This window comes from Panthera pardus, unplaced genomic scaffold (genome assembly GCF_024362965.1).
Source record: "Panthera pardus isolate Hobbes unplaced genomic scaffold, ASM2436296v1 HiC_scaffold_15, whole genome shotgun sequence".
NCBI classification, from domain to species: domain Eukaryota; kingdom Metazoa; phylum Chordata; class Mammalia; order Carnivora; family Felidae; genus Panthera; species Panthera pardus.
This window is the reverse complement of record NW_026526710.1, coordinates 67812287-67830999: the sequence shown is the minus strand read 5'-3', so window position 1 is coordinate 67830999 and position 18713 is coordinate 67812287. Positions and strand designations below refer to the sequence as shown.

The following is an 18713-nucleotide window of genomic DNA, read 5'->3' as shown; positions in this document are numbered from 1 at the left end:
CTTCAATAGCTACAATTTCATCTCCTGTGTGAGCCCTGAATGTCTCTGAACAGCAAGCTCCTTCTGAACATGGTTCACTGTTCTTCCCCATTCACCTGCCAAGTGCCACTTCCTTGTCCCTTCTATCTACTCTAACACCCCAGAACTAGGTAAGTGCTCCTATAATACATTCTCAGAACACCCTCTATGCTTCATATGAAGTTCTCATCTCAGTTCATGGTAAAATTATTTGTTACTTGAATGCCTCCACTGCCAGATTATAGACTACACAGAGCAGAGACACTGTCATCAAAGCTTAGCATAATACTTGGGGCATTTAGTAGGCTTAAATGAATGAATTTATTCTTACATGATCTTTACATTCCATACAATCATATCTCTTCCCCGAAACCATTACCTACTAGTGACCAATGCACCCAGCCTTCATCAGTCTCCCCCTATCTTACCCTTCTAGAATGTTAAATCGGGGGAAATCTAAGCAGTCAATTAAATCATATACAGAACAGTATTAAAAAAACAAAGCATGAGAAAACAGGTATGGTACAGCAATGTGATGAGCTAAATAAGAAACATGAGTGTGAACTCATGTATGAATTTCCAGCTCCATCGCTACTAACAGTCCAATGACATCTGTAGTATCTGTACTTTTGCCCTCCATCCACTCTCGTGTTCTTCCCTAGTGTCCAGATTTTGGTCCCTAATACACTTCTCTGCCATGAGGAACAAGAACTCCTGATTCCTTGAAAAGAGGTTATGACTAGATCATATGGCAGGAAAAAATAAGAAGGGTCTGGAACATCCTTCTGTTTCCAGAAAGCAATCATGTTTTCGAGAATGTCAACACAAAGGAAGATTTCAAGAGCCTTCACGAGCCAGACTGTGATAATTTCAGCTTCAAATAAGTTCTGTTGTGGTTAATTGAAATATATGGAACCTGTGAAATGTTTAATGATACTCTAAGTTTACAATGATACTCAAAGGATAAAAAGTAATATAAAAGGATAAATAGAATGTATTCTATATTTTTATAAGTAGAAGAGTAGTAATACATAGGGATCTGTTTATTCTACTAATAATATGTTTATAAATTATACATATATACTGGGGTGCCTGGGTGGCTCAGTGGGTTCAGTGTCCAACCCTTGATTTTGGTTCAGGTCATGATCTCACCAGTTCGTGAGATTGAGCCCTGCATCGGGCTCCGCACTGTCAGTGCAGACTGCTTGGGGTTCTCTCTTTCCCTCTCTCTCTGCCTCTCTCTCTCAAAATAAATAAACTTTTTAATTAATTGATTAATTATAGATATATACTTACTTCTCTGTAGACACCACAGTAAACACAGGGAAGGGAACAGTGAGTGAACTGAGTAATCCTAGAGCAAGCAGATACTATACCCAAACGAAGAAGGATTGAGAGCATCAATGGTCACATATAGAACTAGAAGAAAGAGGGGCTCAACAGTTAATCAGTACATGTGCTTACACACAATTACCAAGTAAAAGAAGGGCTCACCTGTGGATTCCAAAGGGCTAAATTAGATAAATTTCTAAAGAGAAGGTATAATTACAGAACCAATGCTCATCTCACAGGAGAAAAAAACAAACAAACAAAAACTTCTAGATGGTCCTACCAACTATGATAAAATCCTTGAAGGAATGAATACATTTTTTAAAATGCCAACACACCACAGCAATAAATATAACAGGACAGTGGCTAGGCACTGTGGCCTTAGGCTACCACTGAAGGCTGTAGGGATTCAATATATACTTAGAGAGTTACTCCTCAATCCAATATTGCAGAAACATAACTCTAGTGCAGGGGTCAACAAAAAATTCCTATAATGGACCAGATAGTAAATATTTTAGTCTTTATGGTCCAAGAAGCAGAGGTAAAATCAAAGATATTACATAAGTACTTACATACCAAGAAAGAAAATAAACTTCAAACAATGTTTTGATAAAATTAAAATATAATAATATGTATAATTTTTATAACCAAGTCTATTAATGAAGAAAATTGAATTCTTTGGAGGGAAATAACATTTTGCTTCATTGGGATTCAAAGTTAATGCTCCTTATCATCAAAACCAATTGCAAATGTTCATCTATTAATGCTGACCCATATGAGATTTTACATACTTCATTTTTTAAAACATCTTTTCACACAGTTAGTGACACACACTGATACTGCTCTAGAAGCAAATTATTTTAGTTGAGCATATTTATCATTTGGGAAGCATTTACAGAATTTTATGAGTTTCTTCACTTGATATTTTCCTTTTTTAGTGTGTCCTCACATTAATCACCTTCAAATGAAAGTAAGGTGAAATCTCTTCAATTTTACAACTAACTGGATTTTTTTTTAATATGGAAATCCCCTGTGTAGTCACAGGAGGTCCAAAACTTGTTGCTGAAACTAGCTTGAGCTTCAAAAATACATCCCCTGCAAACGTGTGTAGGAGTGGAGATCTTGCTTCTTGTTTTAACATTTGAAAGCACGAGAAGCGTTTGACATGACTTAAGATTCAAACATTAGTTGTCATCAAAACAACTTTACCAAGGTCTAAGACTGGCATATACCTGATGTTCCACCTTGCAATTTTAGCCTGAATTCATTAAGACACATTATGAGGTCTGCCTCAATACCTAACTTCCAAAGCCACTCAGTGTTCCATTATGTTTGAGGCTTGTTCTTATTAAGAAAAATTTCAGGAGCACCTGAATGGCTCAGTCGGTTAAGTGTCCAACTTCGGCTTGGGTCATGATCTTGCAGTTCATGGGTTCAAACCCTGCGTTGGGCTCTACGCTGACAGCTCAGAACCTGGAGCTTTTGGATTCTGTGTCTCCCTCTCTCTCTGCTTCTCCCTTGCTCGAGCTCTGTTTCTCTCTCCAAAATAAATAAATAATAAAACATTAAAAAAAATTAAAAACAGACCATTCATAGAGGCTAATTCTTTTGTCACTTCAAGCTCAGCATTAACTTCTGGAATAAAAGCAACTTGGTATCATAACATCTTTTAGACTCATCAAGAACCAAGAAAAGCCATTGAAATTGTTTGCCCTGATTTTTAATTGACTATTGATACTGCTCCCAATGCCATCAGCACTTTGATCAGCTATTCTTCCCAAAAAGCTAATAGTCTTAAACAAGTTTGTTTTCTGTGAACACATTGCTTCAGTTGCTGTAATGAATGACAATTTAACTCACTATCAACAAACAGTTTAGCTTACTTGGCTAACAAGTAAGGCACTGAAAACACCGCGGCTTCAGCCTCAATTTCATTTTTTTATTTTTGTGAAGAAATTCTGTTGTGATTATTACAATTTTTTTCTAATTTGTTGCTTTTCTATGAATTGGAAATATTGTGATGAGTACTTAGGCTAGTAATGTTGATGTATATTGTATTTTTTTATTTCTATGTGTCATAAAATATTCATCTTTTAAATTCTATTCAATCATTTAAAAATGTAAAAAAAAAAAAAAAAAAATTCTTAGCTGTGGACTGTACCAAAGCCAGCAGCACACTACATTTGACCTGTGAGTCACAGTCTAGAACACAGATATAAATTCTCCCCATCATTAGAAAGGTATGTGTTAAGAATCAGTTAATCACCATTTATTAGTTACTCCTCCAGGAAGGGTAGATCCTGCTTCATTAGAAGGATGATTATTTCTACTAGATTGTGTATAAGCTAGTTCCTACAGAACCAGTGTTGAACAACTGGTCAGCTTTCAGGAAACTCCTTAGTTGTCTCTGATTTTAGCCATTATTTCAACTCTGTCAATATTAAAAGTATTCCTACTTTGCCCTTTTCATTTGACGTCAGAATGTGTAGTCCTTGGATGAGATATTGTTCAAATTATTGAACCAAAGCCCTGGTTTGGGGGATTCTTGACAAGTGAGGTCAGAGAAACCCCTGCTATGCAGTTAATGCTAAATTTGGTCTTTTTCATTTGAATCTGAGACTATGGGTCAGAGAGAATGCTATGAAAAAATATGCTATGAGATCTAGATATTTCTAGAACCTAAAACTGAGCTACGGGTGCTCCAGCTCCTAAGAGGATTTTACAACTCAGGACCATACAAAGATAACTCAAACGGGAGCCCTCCTCACCAGCCCCACCCCGGCTATTCCCACTGGGCCTTAGAGAATTCTTAGCAACCCAGTCATCCTGGCAGATTGTCCACTCTCCTCCTAGTCCCTTATCTCTATACCTTGCTCACCTTTTCATGTTTGGGGACTCCCTTTTGTGGCCTCCCCAGTGAAGGCCTGACATAGTACCTGGGCCCCTCACATTGACATACCACTGCGTACAGATTGAACCAAGGGAGAAAACGATAAGTCACATACAGACTAGGATATGGATGTTATATCATCCTTCGCAAAGTTACTCTGTAGGCATAGTTACCAGGTAGGAATCAGAAACTTCTACTAATCCATGAAAAGATTAACCTAAGCAGGGTGTTAGTTCAAAATAGTGAGGTTTTCAAACTTTGTACTTCACCTTTTGTTGCCCCTTTTCCACCTTTTTTTCTCCTTCACCACCTCACCTCTTCTCTTTTCTCCCTGACTTGAAATGAAGAGATGTTGGGGAAGCTATGGCCACTGGTTTAGTCTACTAGCTAAGTTTGCTTTAACCATATGTATAAGGAAGAGGCTTCAAGGATGATAAGTAACCGGAGTACTTCCCTTGAACCTCTACTCCCAGTTCATGATGTCAAGCCTGTGTCTTCAAGACCCAAAGCCAATTTTTTCTTTCAAGAGCCAACCCTTTACAATGACATAAGCATGTGCCAAGGCCCAAATACTCCTCCATTATGCAATTTGGAGGAGGGTGACAAGGGAGAGACCTCGTACAATGCAAGTCTATTAGCGGTCTAACAAGAATCCTGGGACTGAAGTATGCTGCAGAGAGGAGTCAGGGTCTGAATCATAATATCTTTTTTTAAGTTCATTTATTTTGAGAGAGCATATACATGCATGCATGAGAGAGAGGAAGAAAGAGAGAGAGAATGAATTCCAAGCAAGCTTTGCACTGATGTGGGTCTCAGACTCACAAACTATGAGATCATGACCCGATCTGAAATCAAGGATAAGAGGCCACCCAACCGACTGAGCCACCCATGCTCCCCAGAATCATAATGTCTTAAGTCTAAAGAATATATCCAGTCTACAGAATGGAGAAAGATGTTTCTCCTGCCTCAAAAATAAATAAATAAATAAATAAATAAATAAATAAATAAATAAAACACGTATCTTTAAGTGGGAAGGAAAGGGAAGATAAGAAAGATCATTTCTTAACATATTCTAGCACAATCTTTAAGAGTTATAAATGGAGAACTTTGAGCCACGGTTGGAGCTCAAAACAAGATTAGGGGCAGTAGGCCAGTTTCTTAATCTTGTTATTGCCAAAGAAGACAGTGCCCTCTAGTGGGAGAAAATTTTTAAGCAGTCCTTACTAACACAGACCCATATCTATTTCCACAAAATATCCACACACAGGCAGCTACATGACAACCATTATGATCAGCTGAAATTCTGAAAAAATTGTATTTACCAATAGCTTCTAACACTGGGCACCTACTATGTGTGAGGCACTGTGCTAATAAGTAAGCATTTTACAAGTTTTACCTCATTTAAAGCTGCAACTTGCCCAAGGCACCACAGCTAACAAAGTAGGGGAGGGAGGGTTTATGACCTTTAAATTTTAAACTGTCCTAAGAAATCTGACTCAAAACTACATGCTCACACACATACAACCAAGAACTACAGCAGAAATTTGGGAAACAGTTGCTACTCTTCACTCCTTTTTAATAGCATATCAATTATGCTTTAATTTGCAACGATGAAATAAGTAACTGTTTATGCAAACGCTCTACCACTGAGCTATACCCCCAGTAACTCTGTCTATGAATAAAATTGTTCATATTTCCCCTAAGTCTCTCCCAAATTTTTCAAAATTTAAATTATTTGAAGGGGTGCTAAATTATTAGTTTGTCAGGGGCATGATCATGTTCCTTTTAACCCTGGATGAGCCAAGTTACGCACAATAATGGTCATCAGAGCTTCTGAATCCCCTTCCAAGAGACTTCTTTGTGCTCATTTCTGTTGTTGTCTTACAGTCTCATCCAAAAACCCAATTATTCAGTAAATCAAACAGCATCTACTATTGCAACCTAATACAAATAAATCAATAGCCCTCTAAGCATTATTATAAAAAAAATAAAACCTATATTCTGAGAACTTATTTTACACTAAAATATCATAGGAGCCTCAGTAAAAGTAGTTGTATACCTCTGAACAAGTTAGGGGCTCCTGGGTGGCTCAGTCCATTAAGGGTTGGACTCTTGGTTTTGCCTTAGGCCATGATTTCATGGTTTGTTAGTTTGAGCTCTCTCTCTCTCCCTCTCTCTGCCCCTCCCCTTAGAGCTTGCGCTCTAAGATAAACTTTTTAAAAAATGTTTAAAAAAAACAACTAAAAACTGGAGAGTGTTATGCTAAGTGAAATAAGCCATACAGAGAAAGACAGATACCATATGTTTTCACTCTTATGTGGATCCTGAGAAACTTAACAGAAAGCCATGGGGGAGGGGAAGGAAAAAAAAAAAAAAAAAGAGGTTAGACTGGGAGAGAGCCAAAGCATAAGAGACTCTTAAAAACTGAGAACAAACTGAGGGTTGATGGGGGGCGGGAGGGAGGGGAGGGTGGGTGATGGGTATTGAGGAGGGCACCTTTTGGGATGAGCACTGGGTGTTGTATGGAAACCAATTTGACAATAAACTTCATATATTGGAAAAAAAAAATAAAAATAAATAAATAATAAAAAAAATCGCTAAGATGGTATCAGGCCATATGGACTAACTACTGGAAAGACGGAAAATACTTGGTTTTAGTATCTGGAAAAAATTCTTAGCTGAGTATTCCAAGGGTCTTAGATGGGACCCCTCATTCATTCGCCTCATTCATTCACAGAACAATATTTATGTATCACTTTAATCCTAGGCACAATTCTGGTTGTTGGGAAGAAAACAGTGAATTAAAACAAAGTCTCTGCCCTCAACTTTAAGAAAAAAAAAAAGGAGTAAAGAGGCTAAATAAATAAATAAATAAATAACAGCATAGGGAGTGGCGGGGGTTAGGGTAGGCCTCTGTGATAAAATATTTCAGCAGACACCTGAGGGAGAGAATCATGGGGTATTTGAGGAAAGACCACACAGATGTAGGATACAGTGCAACAGCCTGGAGACAGAAGCATATTTGTAGTTACCTGAGAACAAGACCATTGTGACTGAATCAGAGAGCAAATCCAGTGGTAGGAAATGTTCCGGTTTGGGGGACTGAGGGAAGAGGTGTTGGCACACCACACAGGACTTCTTAGGCTATAGTCGAAACTTCACATTTACTTTTGAGATGGGAAGCCACTGGGAATTCTGGGAAGAGGTACATCTCAGACATGTTTTTAAAGGACAAGTCTTGCAATAGTATGGAGACTAGAACGGGAGGCATGAGGACAGAAGCAGCCTTGCATCTTACTCCTAGTGCCTCCCTCAACGGGATGCGTTACCACATAAGTAGCTAGTATTCACCATGTCATATATGCCAGGCATAACTTACACCATTTAATGCTCAAAGCTATAAAGTAGCTGTTACAAATGGGAAGGAAAACAAAAGACAAGGGCAAGGTCAAGTACCTTGTTCACAACAAAGAGCTAATAAACAGCAGAATCAGAAGCCTGATACTAAAGCACAAGTGTCTCCCACTAAAACATACAACATTCTCTTCTGAGTCGATGAATCCTGTATCAGACCATTTTAGCGCTCAAGTCTTTGCACATTACACCCATGTCTGAAATGCCTTCCACCCAATTTCTCTGATGGCAAACTTCATTTTTCCAGATCAGCTTTCCCTCCTGAGTGAAAGAATTCCTGATCTCCCCAGACCACTTAGGTGTTCCACCTCCTGTGCCTTTACAGCAGCTGTTCAGTCCTCTGAAACAACCCTTACCGGTTGTAGTGTAATCGTGTCCGTTTACATCTTTCTACCATGAGTTCCTCATGACAGTCATGCCTTCTTATTCATCGCCTCTCCCACCCCTGCATTCCCCTCTCCTCCATCCACCTCCAAACACATCTAGCACAGAGCCAGGAGCCAAATAAATGCTAGCCGGATGGAGTAATAAAGAATCGAATGTAGGGTTCCATTCTACTCTTTGCATGTTGCATATTGGTGCCACATTGGAAAAAAATAATTCACCAAAAAGAAAAAAAATAGAGATATATATGAGATGGTGGGTGCAGTAACTAGATGGGGGCACTCTTCATAATGTATATCAAATCATCACAATTCACACTCTAAATATCTTACAATTTTATTTATCAGTTATATACCTCAGCAAAGAAAAAAAAGCTAGCTACAGGTGGCAATAAGAAAAACAAAGTGAAAAAAAGAGACAAACCAAGAAACAGACTCTTAACTACAGAGAACAAACTGATGGTTACCAGAGGGAAGGTGGGTGGGTGGGGATGGATGAAATAGGTGATGGGGATTAAGGAGTGCACTGATGATGAGCACTGGGTGATGGAATTGAATTACTATATTGAACACCTGAAACTAATGTAACACTGCATATTAACTATACTAGAATTTAAAATTTTTTAAAAAGTGGAAGGATGTTAACTAGACTTATTGTGAACATTTCACAACATACATAAATATCGAATCATCGTGCTGTACACATCAAACTTTTAGTTATAACTCAATTTAAAAAAAAAAATAAAGGATATACTCTAGTTTTGCTATTAAGTAGGGCTCTGGATCACTTGTAAAATAAAGCCAGGCTCTTAAACAACAAAATATTGAAAGCTAGGGAACATCCACAAAGTGAGACAATAATGAAAACTTTGTCTAAAGAAATACTTTAGAAACTAGATATACTTAGCCTGACAGATGGAAAGAGCATTACTCTTGTTGATTTCAATACTTGGAAGACTGAATATGCATGTGAGATGATCTTGAGGGGAAAAATTAAGAGCAATACGGGGAAGACACAGAAAAGCAAAAAGTTGTTTAATTAAAGCAAAAATATACTATAAAACAAAGCATTCCAATTTCAGGAAACTTCATTTCCAGAAACACTCATTAGTTCAGAACTATTTTATAAAGTTACCAAATTCATTATTTATTTAGGTATTTTACATTTTATTCATTTTTAGAGACCGAGCATGAGCGGGGGAGGGGCAGAGAAAGAGGAAGACACAGAATCCGAAGCAGGCTCCAGGCTCTGAGCTGTCAGCACACAGCCCCACGCAGGGCTGGAACTCACGAACCATGAGATCATGACCTGAGCCAAAGTTGGACACTTTACCAACTGAGCCACCCAGGCACCGATCATTAGATTTTTAAAACACTGGCCCATGTTCTCTCATTTTACCTGTTTTCTAAATGACCTGACATTCTTGCTACCTTACCTTTATGCCTAGTTCTTGGTTTGAATAGGCTATATAAGATGTTGCAAAACAGAGGGCAGAGATAGGTGAGGCATTTTGTATTTTCCATATGTGTTCTCTCCCACCAAAACCTTTCAAAATCTATGAATTTACAGTCTGTCAGTTCCAAATTCACCCTGAAGGGGCTCTCCCACTGCTTTCTGGCAGCTGCACCATCAGCAAACCAGGTGGGTATGAAGACATCTGATCTGTTCCCCCAGTCACAATCCCAGAATGTTATGGGTCTTCTTGGCACTCACAGATCTGGACCAGGCTGGTAATCACCTTCCTGCAACCCTCCCAACACAAACACTTCATGTTTCAGGTGTCCTGCCAACACTGAGACCCCTTCCTGCCTCTGTGTGCCTACACACCCAGTAACTAGCTACAGCCTTCCTGAACCTTGGAGGGTGACTTCCCATTTGCCTAGTGACTGAAGACCAACTCTGGGCTGGCCAAACCAGTAAACTTCTCTGCCATCCAGCAGGCTACAGCTACCCCTTCTTCAGTGAGATCTGAATCCAAATCTTAAGCCCCTTACTTCCAATAGGTACCCAAGGGTACCTTTTCCTTGGGTACTCCCCCTCAGTTCTGGGGTACCATATAGAATTCTCATATTTCTTTTGTCACAGTTTAAAACTTTTTCATGTTAAATTTCTCTTGTTATAATCACTATGTCATTCCTGTTTCTAGATTGGACCCAGAATGCTAGTTTCCCATCAAGCCAAGCTCAAAAGAACACAATGAAAACCAGCTGCTGAAAGCTTTCCTAGACATAGCCCTAGATCTGTAAAATAATGTGTATATGTGATGAAATACAAAATATATAAAAACTAAAAAATCTTAGCTTTGAGAGCTCAAGAGGTTAGAAGGCTTACAGACGTCATCCAAAGTACACAAATATTGATCCTATTTGATAAAGAGCACCAGCAACATCTAAAAATAGGCTTAATTTACTTCATTTTAAGGATTTGCAGAACATCACATAAAACAGTATGATCTGTCCTTTCTTGAGCCTACACTCTTATAGGGAGAACTACGCTTAAAATTATCAATCACGACTTTAAGTTTACACGTTCCTGGTTATACAATGTAATGTTAAGAGGTACTATCTTATCAAGGAGATAAAAATCAATCCTCTAACTCTTGAGACATTCTCTCCCCTAGGGACACAATGTGGTAGAGAGACATTATTCATAACAAAAGCAAGAAATAGAATAGCTAAATGAATGATGGGAGAGGAAAAAGGAAAGCCAACCTACCCAGTTTGAAAGAACGTTAGAATATTTGGAAAAGAAAATACAACATTCAGTTAGAGCTTTAAAGAAATTCTGGAGTAAGCTTTACATAACCAGAATGAAAGAAAACTAAGTATTTCAAGTATGGGAAATAACATCCACAAAGGTGAGAATATATGTAGAAAGTTGGGAGAATGAGTAAGGCAATTTACAGCAAATTTCTGAAGTAGATTAGTAATGTTACAGTGTTGGTGTTACAACAGTGTCTTGCAGACCGGTCAGCCACTCTTCAATGTAAGGGCTGAAAGTGAGGGAAGGAATGTTAAAGGTTGAAATAGGTATTAGGCAGGGGTGCCTGGGTGGCTCAATCCGATTAAGTATCCAACTTTGACTCAGGTCATGATCTCCTGGTTCAGGCATTCGCGCCCTACATCAGGCTCTGGGCTGACAGCTCAGAGCCTGGAGTTTGCTTCAGATTTGGCCTCTCTCTTTCTGCCCCTACCCCGCTTGTGCTCTCCCTCTCTCAAAAAATTAATAAACATTTAAAAAATAAATAGGTTTTAGACAAATGGACTCCTCTTAGTTAAGATAATGAAGAATGGACAGATACATCTGTTACATCGTTAGAAAAGTTGCTACATTGTGAGAAAAGTGGTTACAGAAGTCTGGTCTAAAACAAACTGGGAGGGCAAAAAGGTATTTTTGTTCAAAAAAGGAAAACAATCTTAGCCACAGATGAATATAAAGAAGAAAGAAAATAGGGAAACAGAAAAGGAATAATTTCAAATGTCATGGGAAAAAAATCTAACAATATAACCTGAATATGTGTTCGTTCACATATTCAGAACCAGGTTTGCACCAATCATTGTATGATCGGCACTACAAACTAACACGATATAAAACATCCAACTGGTACATGGAACAGAATGATACACACTCTTTCACATTTCAAGAAACTTCAATTGTTCACGAATCATCAATTTTATTGGCCTTTTGCTTCTTTTGTCTCTTTTCACAGTACTTGCATCATTTTGGCAAGTTTACTTCTTCATAGCACTTCCACCAAATAGGTTTTGAGACACACAGTACACGTTGGAAAAGGAAAGATAAAACAAAAATTCAAACCTATGAGTGATTCCATGTATTCAAAACATGGGGCAAGGGAGAATCTTGTCATGATTTATCTTCAAAAAACATTTTGGTATAACTATATATAAGTTAACAAGATGTTAGCTTAAACTTTAGATACCAAAAAAAAAAAAAAATCCACATTTATAAATTTCAACAAGAAATAACATAGAAAGACATATAATCCAAACAAACCCAAGACAGTGTTCCTCAATTTGGTCAGAAATCTCTATGACACAGAAATGTGCTAACACAGAGAACAGTGAAAGTAAAGCTCCTACTGGTATTAAAGAAAATACAGTTGAGTTTTGAGTCTTCATATACTCATTGCACTTTTATCCCTTGATCTCAAAAAAATTTTGGAATTAGGTTAAATTTTTTTCATACTCAACTAAAAATCTGAAACGTCTTATTAAAATTCTTTTTCTACCTAACACTTTTAAATATACCTAAAAGAAAGGGGTTGATAAAAATTTATATTCACACTGCAACTTTTAAAACCTATAATTGTGCACATTATCTTCTTTAAATTTCCAATTCAGCAGTCTTAATACTGTTGCCTTCCTCTCACTCCTGGAAAACTCAAAAAATACTGAAATGTTTAACATGTAATTTAATCAATTCTGTAGCGAATTTCATGAACATTTATCATTTAGATTTTTCTTAGTTGACTCTCCTATACATTTTTTTTTTTAAGTTGGAATCACTTTAGTAAAGTTAATTTACATTTTAGGTTAAAATGACTAAGCTTCCATATTTAACACAAAGGAAAAAATACTCCTTTCGTAAGTATAATCGAGTAGAATCAACCGTTTCTTAAAATACTAGTTATAAAAATTTAGAAGGCTTATTTTACTTCGCATTGAAGCTATTTTCTTGCAAATGGCAGCACTAATCAAATCAGTGCGATTCAGTCATTATAGCAGAATCTCTTTGGAAATGCTTTATAGGCAAATACTAAATACTAGGTCTGATCAACATATATGCGATTAGAAGTTTATTACCTGATGATATATTCATCTCTTCTGCCTCCATTGGAATTTGTCTAACAGAAGATTTAGCTAAACTGGAACACGATCAACCCAAATTGACTTCATGTTCACCTACTTAAAATCCGCATTTTTAACATCCATTGTACTTTCATCATCAAAGTAATGCCTTGTTTGAGTGTATGCAAACTATTTGTTTTAAAGCAGAAGATCATAATCAGAAAATAGAATGTTGATGTCAGAAATACCTCCACAGACTAAACAAAACAAACTTAATGACAAGCGACTCTCAAACTGGAAAAAAACAACTTCATGGTGGTGACTCCTTGGTCAAAAAAAAAAAAAAAATGACAACGTTCCCTCTATAGTCTTTGATGTGTAAGTTCTATAGCAAAGGTCTATATTTAAATTTGGGGGAAAAAATTCTTCAACACAATGTACTTAGAAATTCCTATCTGACAGTAAAACTACCTAACAAAGATGCTACAATTTGGACATGTTAAAATGTACTATTTGTATAAACACACAGATATTCTTTCATTTCATCAGGCTTTTAAAATATGCTTTATGACTTAATTCCTAGTGTTGTTGGTAAAGATGCTTTCTTGCTTATTAGAAGTTTACTTGGTAGAAAATGCAAAATTACAGAGCTCAGTTCAGTTCCAGCTAGAGACAGACTTTAGACTACAGATTGCTTTAAAGAAAGTTCAGTTCTTACAAAATAGCTTCATAATACAGAGTTGCTTTTGGATTTTCCATATTCATTTTATTTATCAAATTGCATGAAGTGATTGGTCACTGATCTCATAGCTTTTATTAGTTTGAGCTAACCCCAAAACTAAAGTCTGGGAAATAATCAGTATCAAAATATTAAGTTCTCAAATATACACCCCTGAAATGCTTTGTAAGCTATCAAGACCAAAATTATCTTACACAGAATCAAAATCAAAATATCAATTAAATGAGGTTTTCTCTTGGATTTCACAATATAAAACAACGTTCCTTTAGCAGTGCGTCACCCCGTTATTAAATTAATGTTATTTGCAAATACAACATATCTTAAATACTTAGGAAAATTAAAAGTAACATACTCTATATGGATAAGATACACCATAACAACTTTGATATTCCTTTAAGCTACTTAAAAGTAGATGTTAATTGTATCAAAAAGTCTACTTAAGAGATTTTGGATAAAAACCAAGAAGAGTTTGTTAATAATCCAGAAACAGATGATAAAATGATGAGGATGTTCAAGAAGATTAAATCCATGTAAGCTTCAAGAACGGAAATCATCCACCTTTGAATATAGGACATATGCTGGCCTGAAAACCAAAATCAGACTGTAGGACACAGTGTGGGTCCTTCAAGTTCACATTCTAGCATTTTGGCATAAAATGAGAATAGGTCACAAAATCTATGCACATTTTCAAGTTTGGTTTTTAAAAAAAACATATAATATTTGAACCAATCACAGAATAATGTATGAGTTATAATTTCTTTGTCAGTTTAAGGAATAGGAAAAATATACATTTTTGTTCTGTGGTGACTATTTATTGGTTGGAATGTTTTATTTTCCTCTTCATGTTTTCGGTGACTGTTTCCCACTGGTATCATCAACCAGGTCTCTCAGGCGAGATAAATGGTGCAAAGCCCTTCATTGAAAAGTACAAAACACATTATAAACCAATATTAAAGACTGAGCAGACAATGCAGACAGCAACAAATGGTGATTACATTGTTTATTAACTTCAAAATTAGTATGAGAAATGATTTGTAAATAAGTATCAAACATTTGGAATTTTTCTTTATAAAACCTTGAGATCTGAGTAACTGAAGGCTAAAATAATTCATTTAAATTCTATAAACACTTACTTTAAAAATATGTATTTTTTGACATTCAAGGGTTTTTTTTTGAAAGTTTGCCAAGAACTTTAATAATAGGTTTATATGTATCACACTTAACAAGATACATTCTTCATGTAATTTTCACAATAACTGTGAAATTACACCCTTTCTTTTGGAATACAGGGTATATTATTTAAGAAAGAAAGTATATTCATTAAGATGTACATTTAAGATAGCTAAAATTTTAAAAATAGCACTGAAATATCAGTCACAGTTGAGGAAAACTCATTTTTATTGAGCATGGGGGGAAACAAATGACAATTACGTGGTATTATATCAACAATCTGTTTTCTCTAAAACAAAGCTAAAATTCTAGGTCAGGTCTCTGGACAAAATGTAATCATCCCTCAAACAAACTAAGAAAAAAGAAGCCCTTAACTTTCCTCTAAAAATATTCTTCCAGTTTGTCCTCCCTATTACTCATTCAGAACCTCAAGGACCACTCAGAAAACATCAGTTAATCAACAATATTTCAGACCTCTTATTAATAAGGGACCAAGAAAAGCAAGTAATGTAGCAATTAGGATGTGCACTAACCTGTTTACTAACAGAAATTACTATTTCGAAGGTGAGCTGAAAGGTGGTGACTACAATGGCCTGTTCTACAGTCTCTAACACAGGTTCGGGGTTCGGTAAGTATGTATTACATAAAATACATCTTTCACTTTACCCAGGACAAGGGGATGGAAGAAACCAGTACTGTTACTTACTACTACATTATATCTTTTTCCCTGTACTCTACTTCTTGGACACTTTTACTCAAAAACATTAGGAATCTGGATTTTACCACCGTTTTGGCAACTTCAGTTAATTTTTGAGATTTGTATCTTTATCAACTAAACGACAATAACTCACCCAAAGTTACTAAGCAATCAGAGGTAAAATTAACTAGACTCTATCATTTCTACATCCTATAGTAAAATCTCTTTACCTAAAGAATTATTTTCTTCCTAGAGACACACATTTATGAGACAGAAGATAATCTGTGAATATACTTTGGACTTAGATCTACCTTTTTTTCAGGCTTATTACTTAACAACCTATGATTCAAAAGAAAGAGGGGCACCTGGCTGGCTCTGTCAGTGGAACCTATGACTCCTGATCTCGGGATTGTGAGTTCAAGCCCCACACTGGGTGCGGTGATTGCTAAAAGTAAAATAGGAAGGGAAGAAGGAAGGGAGGGAGAAGAATAGAAAGAGAGGAAGGGATGGAGGGAGGGAGGGACAAGTGGCTAGAATCTTATCTATTTACAACTCTGAGGGCCACAGATCCCTTGCATTTATGGAATCTACAAAATTTAATGTGGGAAAATATTCTCATCTTTATTTTCACTAAATGCTACCTGTAAATTAGCACTTCCTTCCATTATGAATGCAAACAACAGACCCAAATCTGTGACCTCATATGCCAGAGAAATCAGAGATCTTTTCTATTACATTATAGTCACTGCAGGTACCTCAAAATTTCTTTTATAGTCACCACGACTTCAAAATTACAATAGTTATATAATAGCTACAAAATTACATTAATTACTAAACACATGTACTACACATGTAATCTCAGTCCTTCTGTCTACAATCCAAAAGTTCATATGACATAACTGGCCAACTATTAGACAACTTTGAGCCTTGTTGTTCATCCAGCAAACAGTGAAGTCTCAGTGGTGACCCACTGGTGCTTTCCAATATTCCCTTTCTCTGTTTGCTGATCAACATGTGAACGTTAAGTAAAAGACCACATCATGGTTTAATGCTTTTATTTAAGTTACGCAAAAGGCCATTTTACTAAATGAATTTTAACTTACCTGTATTTTAAATGTCTTATTTAAATGCAGTAAGAAGCATATGAAATTTAGAAATTAGAAATTTATTTTAGAAATTAGCAATTAGAAATTATTTTAATATTTTCATAACTATAACTCAATATAACTGGTTTCCTTCCTCGTCCTATTTTATGTCTTTAAAAAACAGTATTAGGGAGAAAAAAGAAGGATGGGAAGGGAAGGGAGGGGTGTGGTATGATGGGAATGAATGAAAAAGCTAAGCGGTAATGTGAACTCTTCAGTCCCCCTACCTCAGCTACACACAACAGCTTTCATTTCCTTTCATTTAACCTCTATCTGCCCTGCTTAGAACAAGACAATCAATCAATCAATCAATCTACTTAGAGAAGAGGCCACCAAAAGTGATTTATTATTTCAAAGGTATGTGTAGGGAGAAGCATGGGGTAAAATTATATAAGGAAATTACTCGAGTTTCTTCTTTAAAAAAGTGAAAAAGCAAGCTAATGGGAAAAATATAAATTTAAGAGTTATGTTACAACACTGAATAGTCATTCACCTTAAAAACTGAAATTTAAAAGATGCATGTCTTATTATGAGAATGTATCAATCAATGAGCCCATAGAAACTTAATAACAGACCGATTATATGAAAGCAATCAAACTGTATTTTAATTTACTCATTGATACCTTGCCTCTGGTTTTCTATTAGTACTGCTATACTGGCTGTTCTTAAGTATTATGTTTACTGGCTTATATTCAGGCTCGCATCCAGCAACAACTAAACAAAATGCCTACCACTCCCTAGATCTTAGCAGAGAACATTAGTATAAAGAAAAATTTTTGCTCTAGGATCATGTTTTACAAATCTGAGAGGTTAATTCTATCTATCTCTGGTATAGAATGAAGATCAGAAAACAGCGGGGAAAAGAGAAGTGAGAAACAGGACAACTTTCTAGCTATCATTAAATCTTCACAGCAAGGCCTTTAACTTGCTGAAAACCATAAAATCTTACACATTCATTTCCAAATTATATATAAAGCAATATACTCCAAAGCCAGTACAAATTATTTTTGGATGACTGATGATTTTGCAATCGTCTCCTACTGCTCACCTTTATAGTGTATGAGCAATACAATTATCGCTCATTCTTCACAACCAGCCTAGACAGAGTAGCTGGTGGCTTACATGACATACAAGTTCTAGAAAAGGCCCGTGTTCAAAAACTACAATTTTTTCATTTGCTTAAAGATGGCAAATTTCTCTCTTCGAGGTTTCAGTTAATACGTTTTTATCAAGTTCCTAATATGTAAATGCATAAGACAAAGCTAAGAATTATAAAGATACAAAACAATTACAATTTAGATTCCTATTCAAAGCAAAATCCCTCTGGAAAAAAACAACATCTTAGGCTACTCAGTCTTTTATACTTCTGGTCCAATGAATCTTCCTAGAGAGCAATTATTTCTAATGAAAGAACATAAGAAAACTGAGTGTCCAACAGAGTAAACAGAACCCATACTAAGAGCATAGTGTTTCCTGAGCCTAATGAAAGACATTTTAAAACTGGTTAGCAGTCAAACTGTTAAAAACAAGAACTTTTATTTGAGGGATAGAGAGAGAGACATACTAGGATTTTCATCCTAGGAAAGGTCATTAAAGCATCCAAGGTATAATCTGCAACTTTTGAAAAAGCTGAGTCTATTTATTTTAAAATATGAAAAGATGGCCATAAACCTAACCAGAAAAATCTGAATTTCAAATTGTCCTTAAAATAATCTACACACTAAAAATAAAGAAAACATGTACTAACATACTTTTAAAAGTTTAAACTTACTTCATATCAGTACTTTACTGATAATAATTTTGAAATGTAAAGTAAAAGCCAAATCAAGATTGCCCCAGCTAATCTAACAGAATCAACAGCTAACAGCCATCTGCAAACATGAATCTTACTCTGAAAATGGCATTTTATATCTAGTCAAGATTACTGATTGTCTAAGCCAGAAAAAAAAGGTACTACTACCAAAAAAAACTTTCAGCTAATGGTAAAAGTGCCCCTACAATCAGTACCAATTTTTGTGTTCATTTAATTACTTATGGCCCAGTGTTCATTTTCACCAACAAAAACATCTTCCAGGCTATGTACTTAGAAAACATATTTAAGTCTATGACACAAGTTCAA

At 36.0% G+C, this 18713-nt stretch overlaps 1 protein-coding gene across 5 annotated transcripts in view; it reads right to left on the bottom strand.

Moving 5' to 3' along the window:
- The window catches only part of CUNH18orf54 (chromosome unknown C18orf54 homolog), a 62137-nt gene that overhangs the window by 22270 nt on the left and 21154 nt on the right, over positions 1–18713 (bottom strand). Inside the window, exon 8 of one of the 5 annotated variants that reach the window (XM_053902742.1) lies at positions 13584–14495. The exons of the other annotated variants lie outside the window; for them this stretch is intronic. Within the exon in view, the coding sequence (XP_053758717.1) occupies positions 14423–14495 (73 nt within the window). The 3' untranslated portion in view covers positions 13584–14422. Of the gene's footprint in view, positions 1–13583; positions 14496–18713 lie in introns of those variants that run through there. 5 annotated transcript variants of the gene reach the window in all.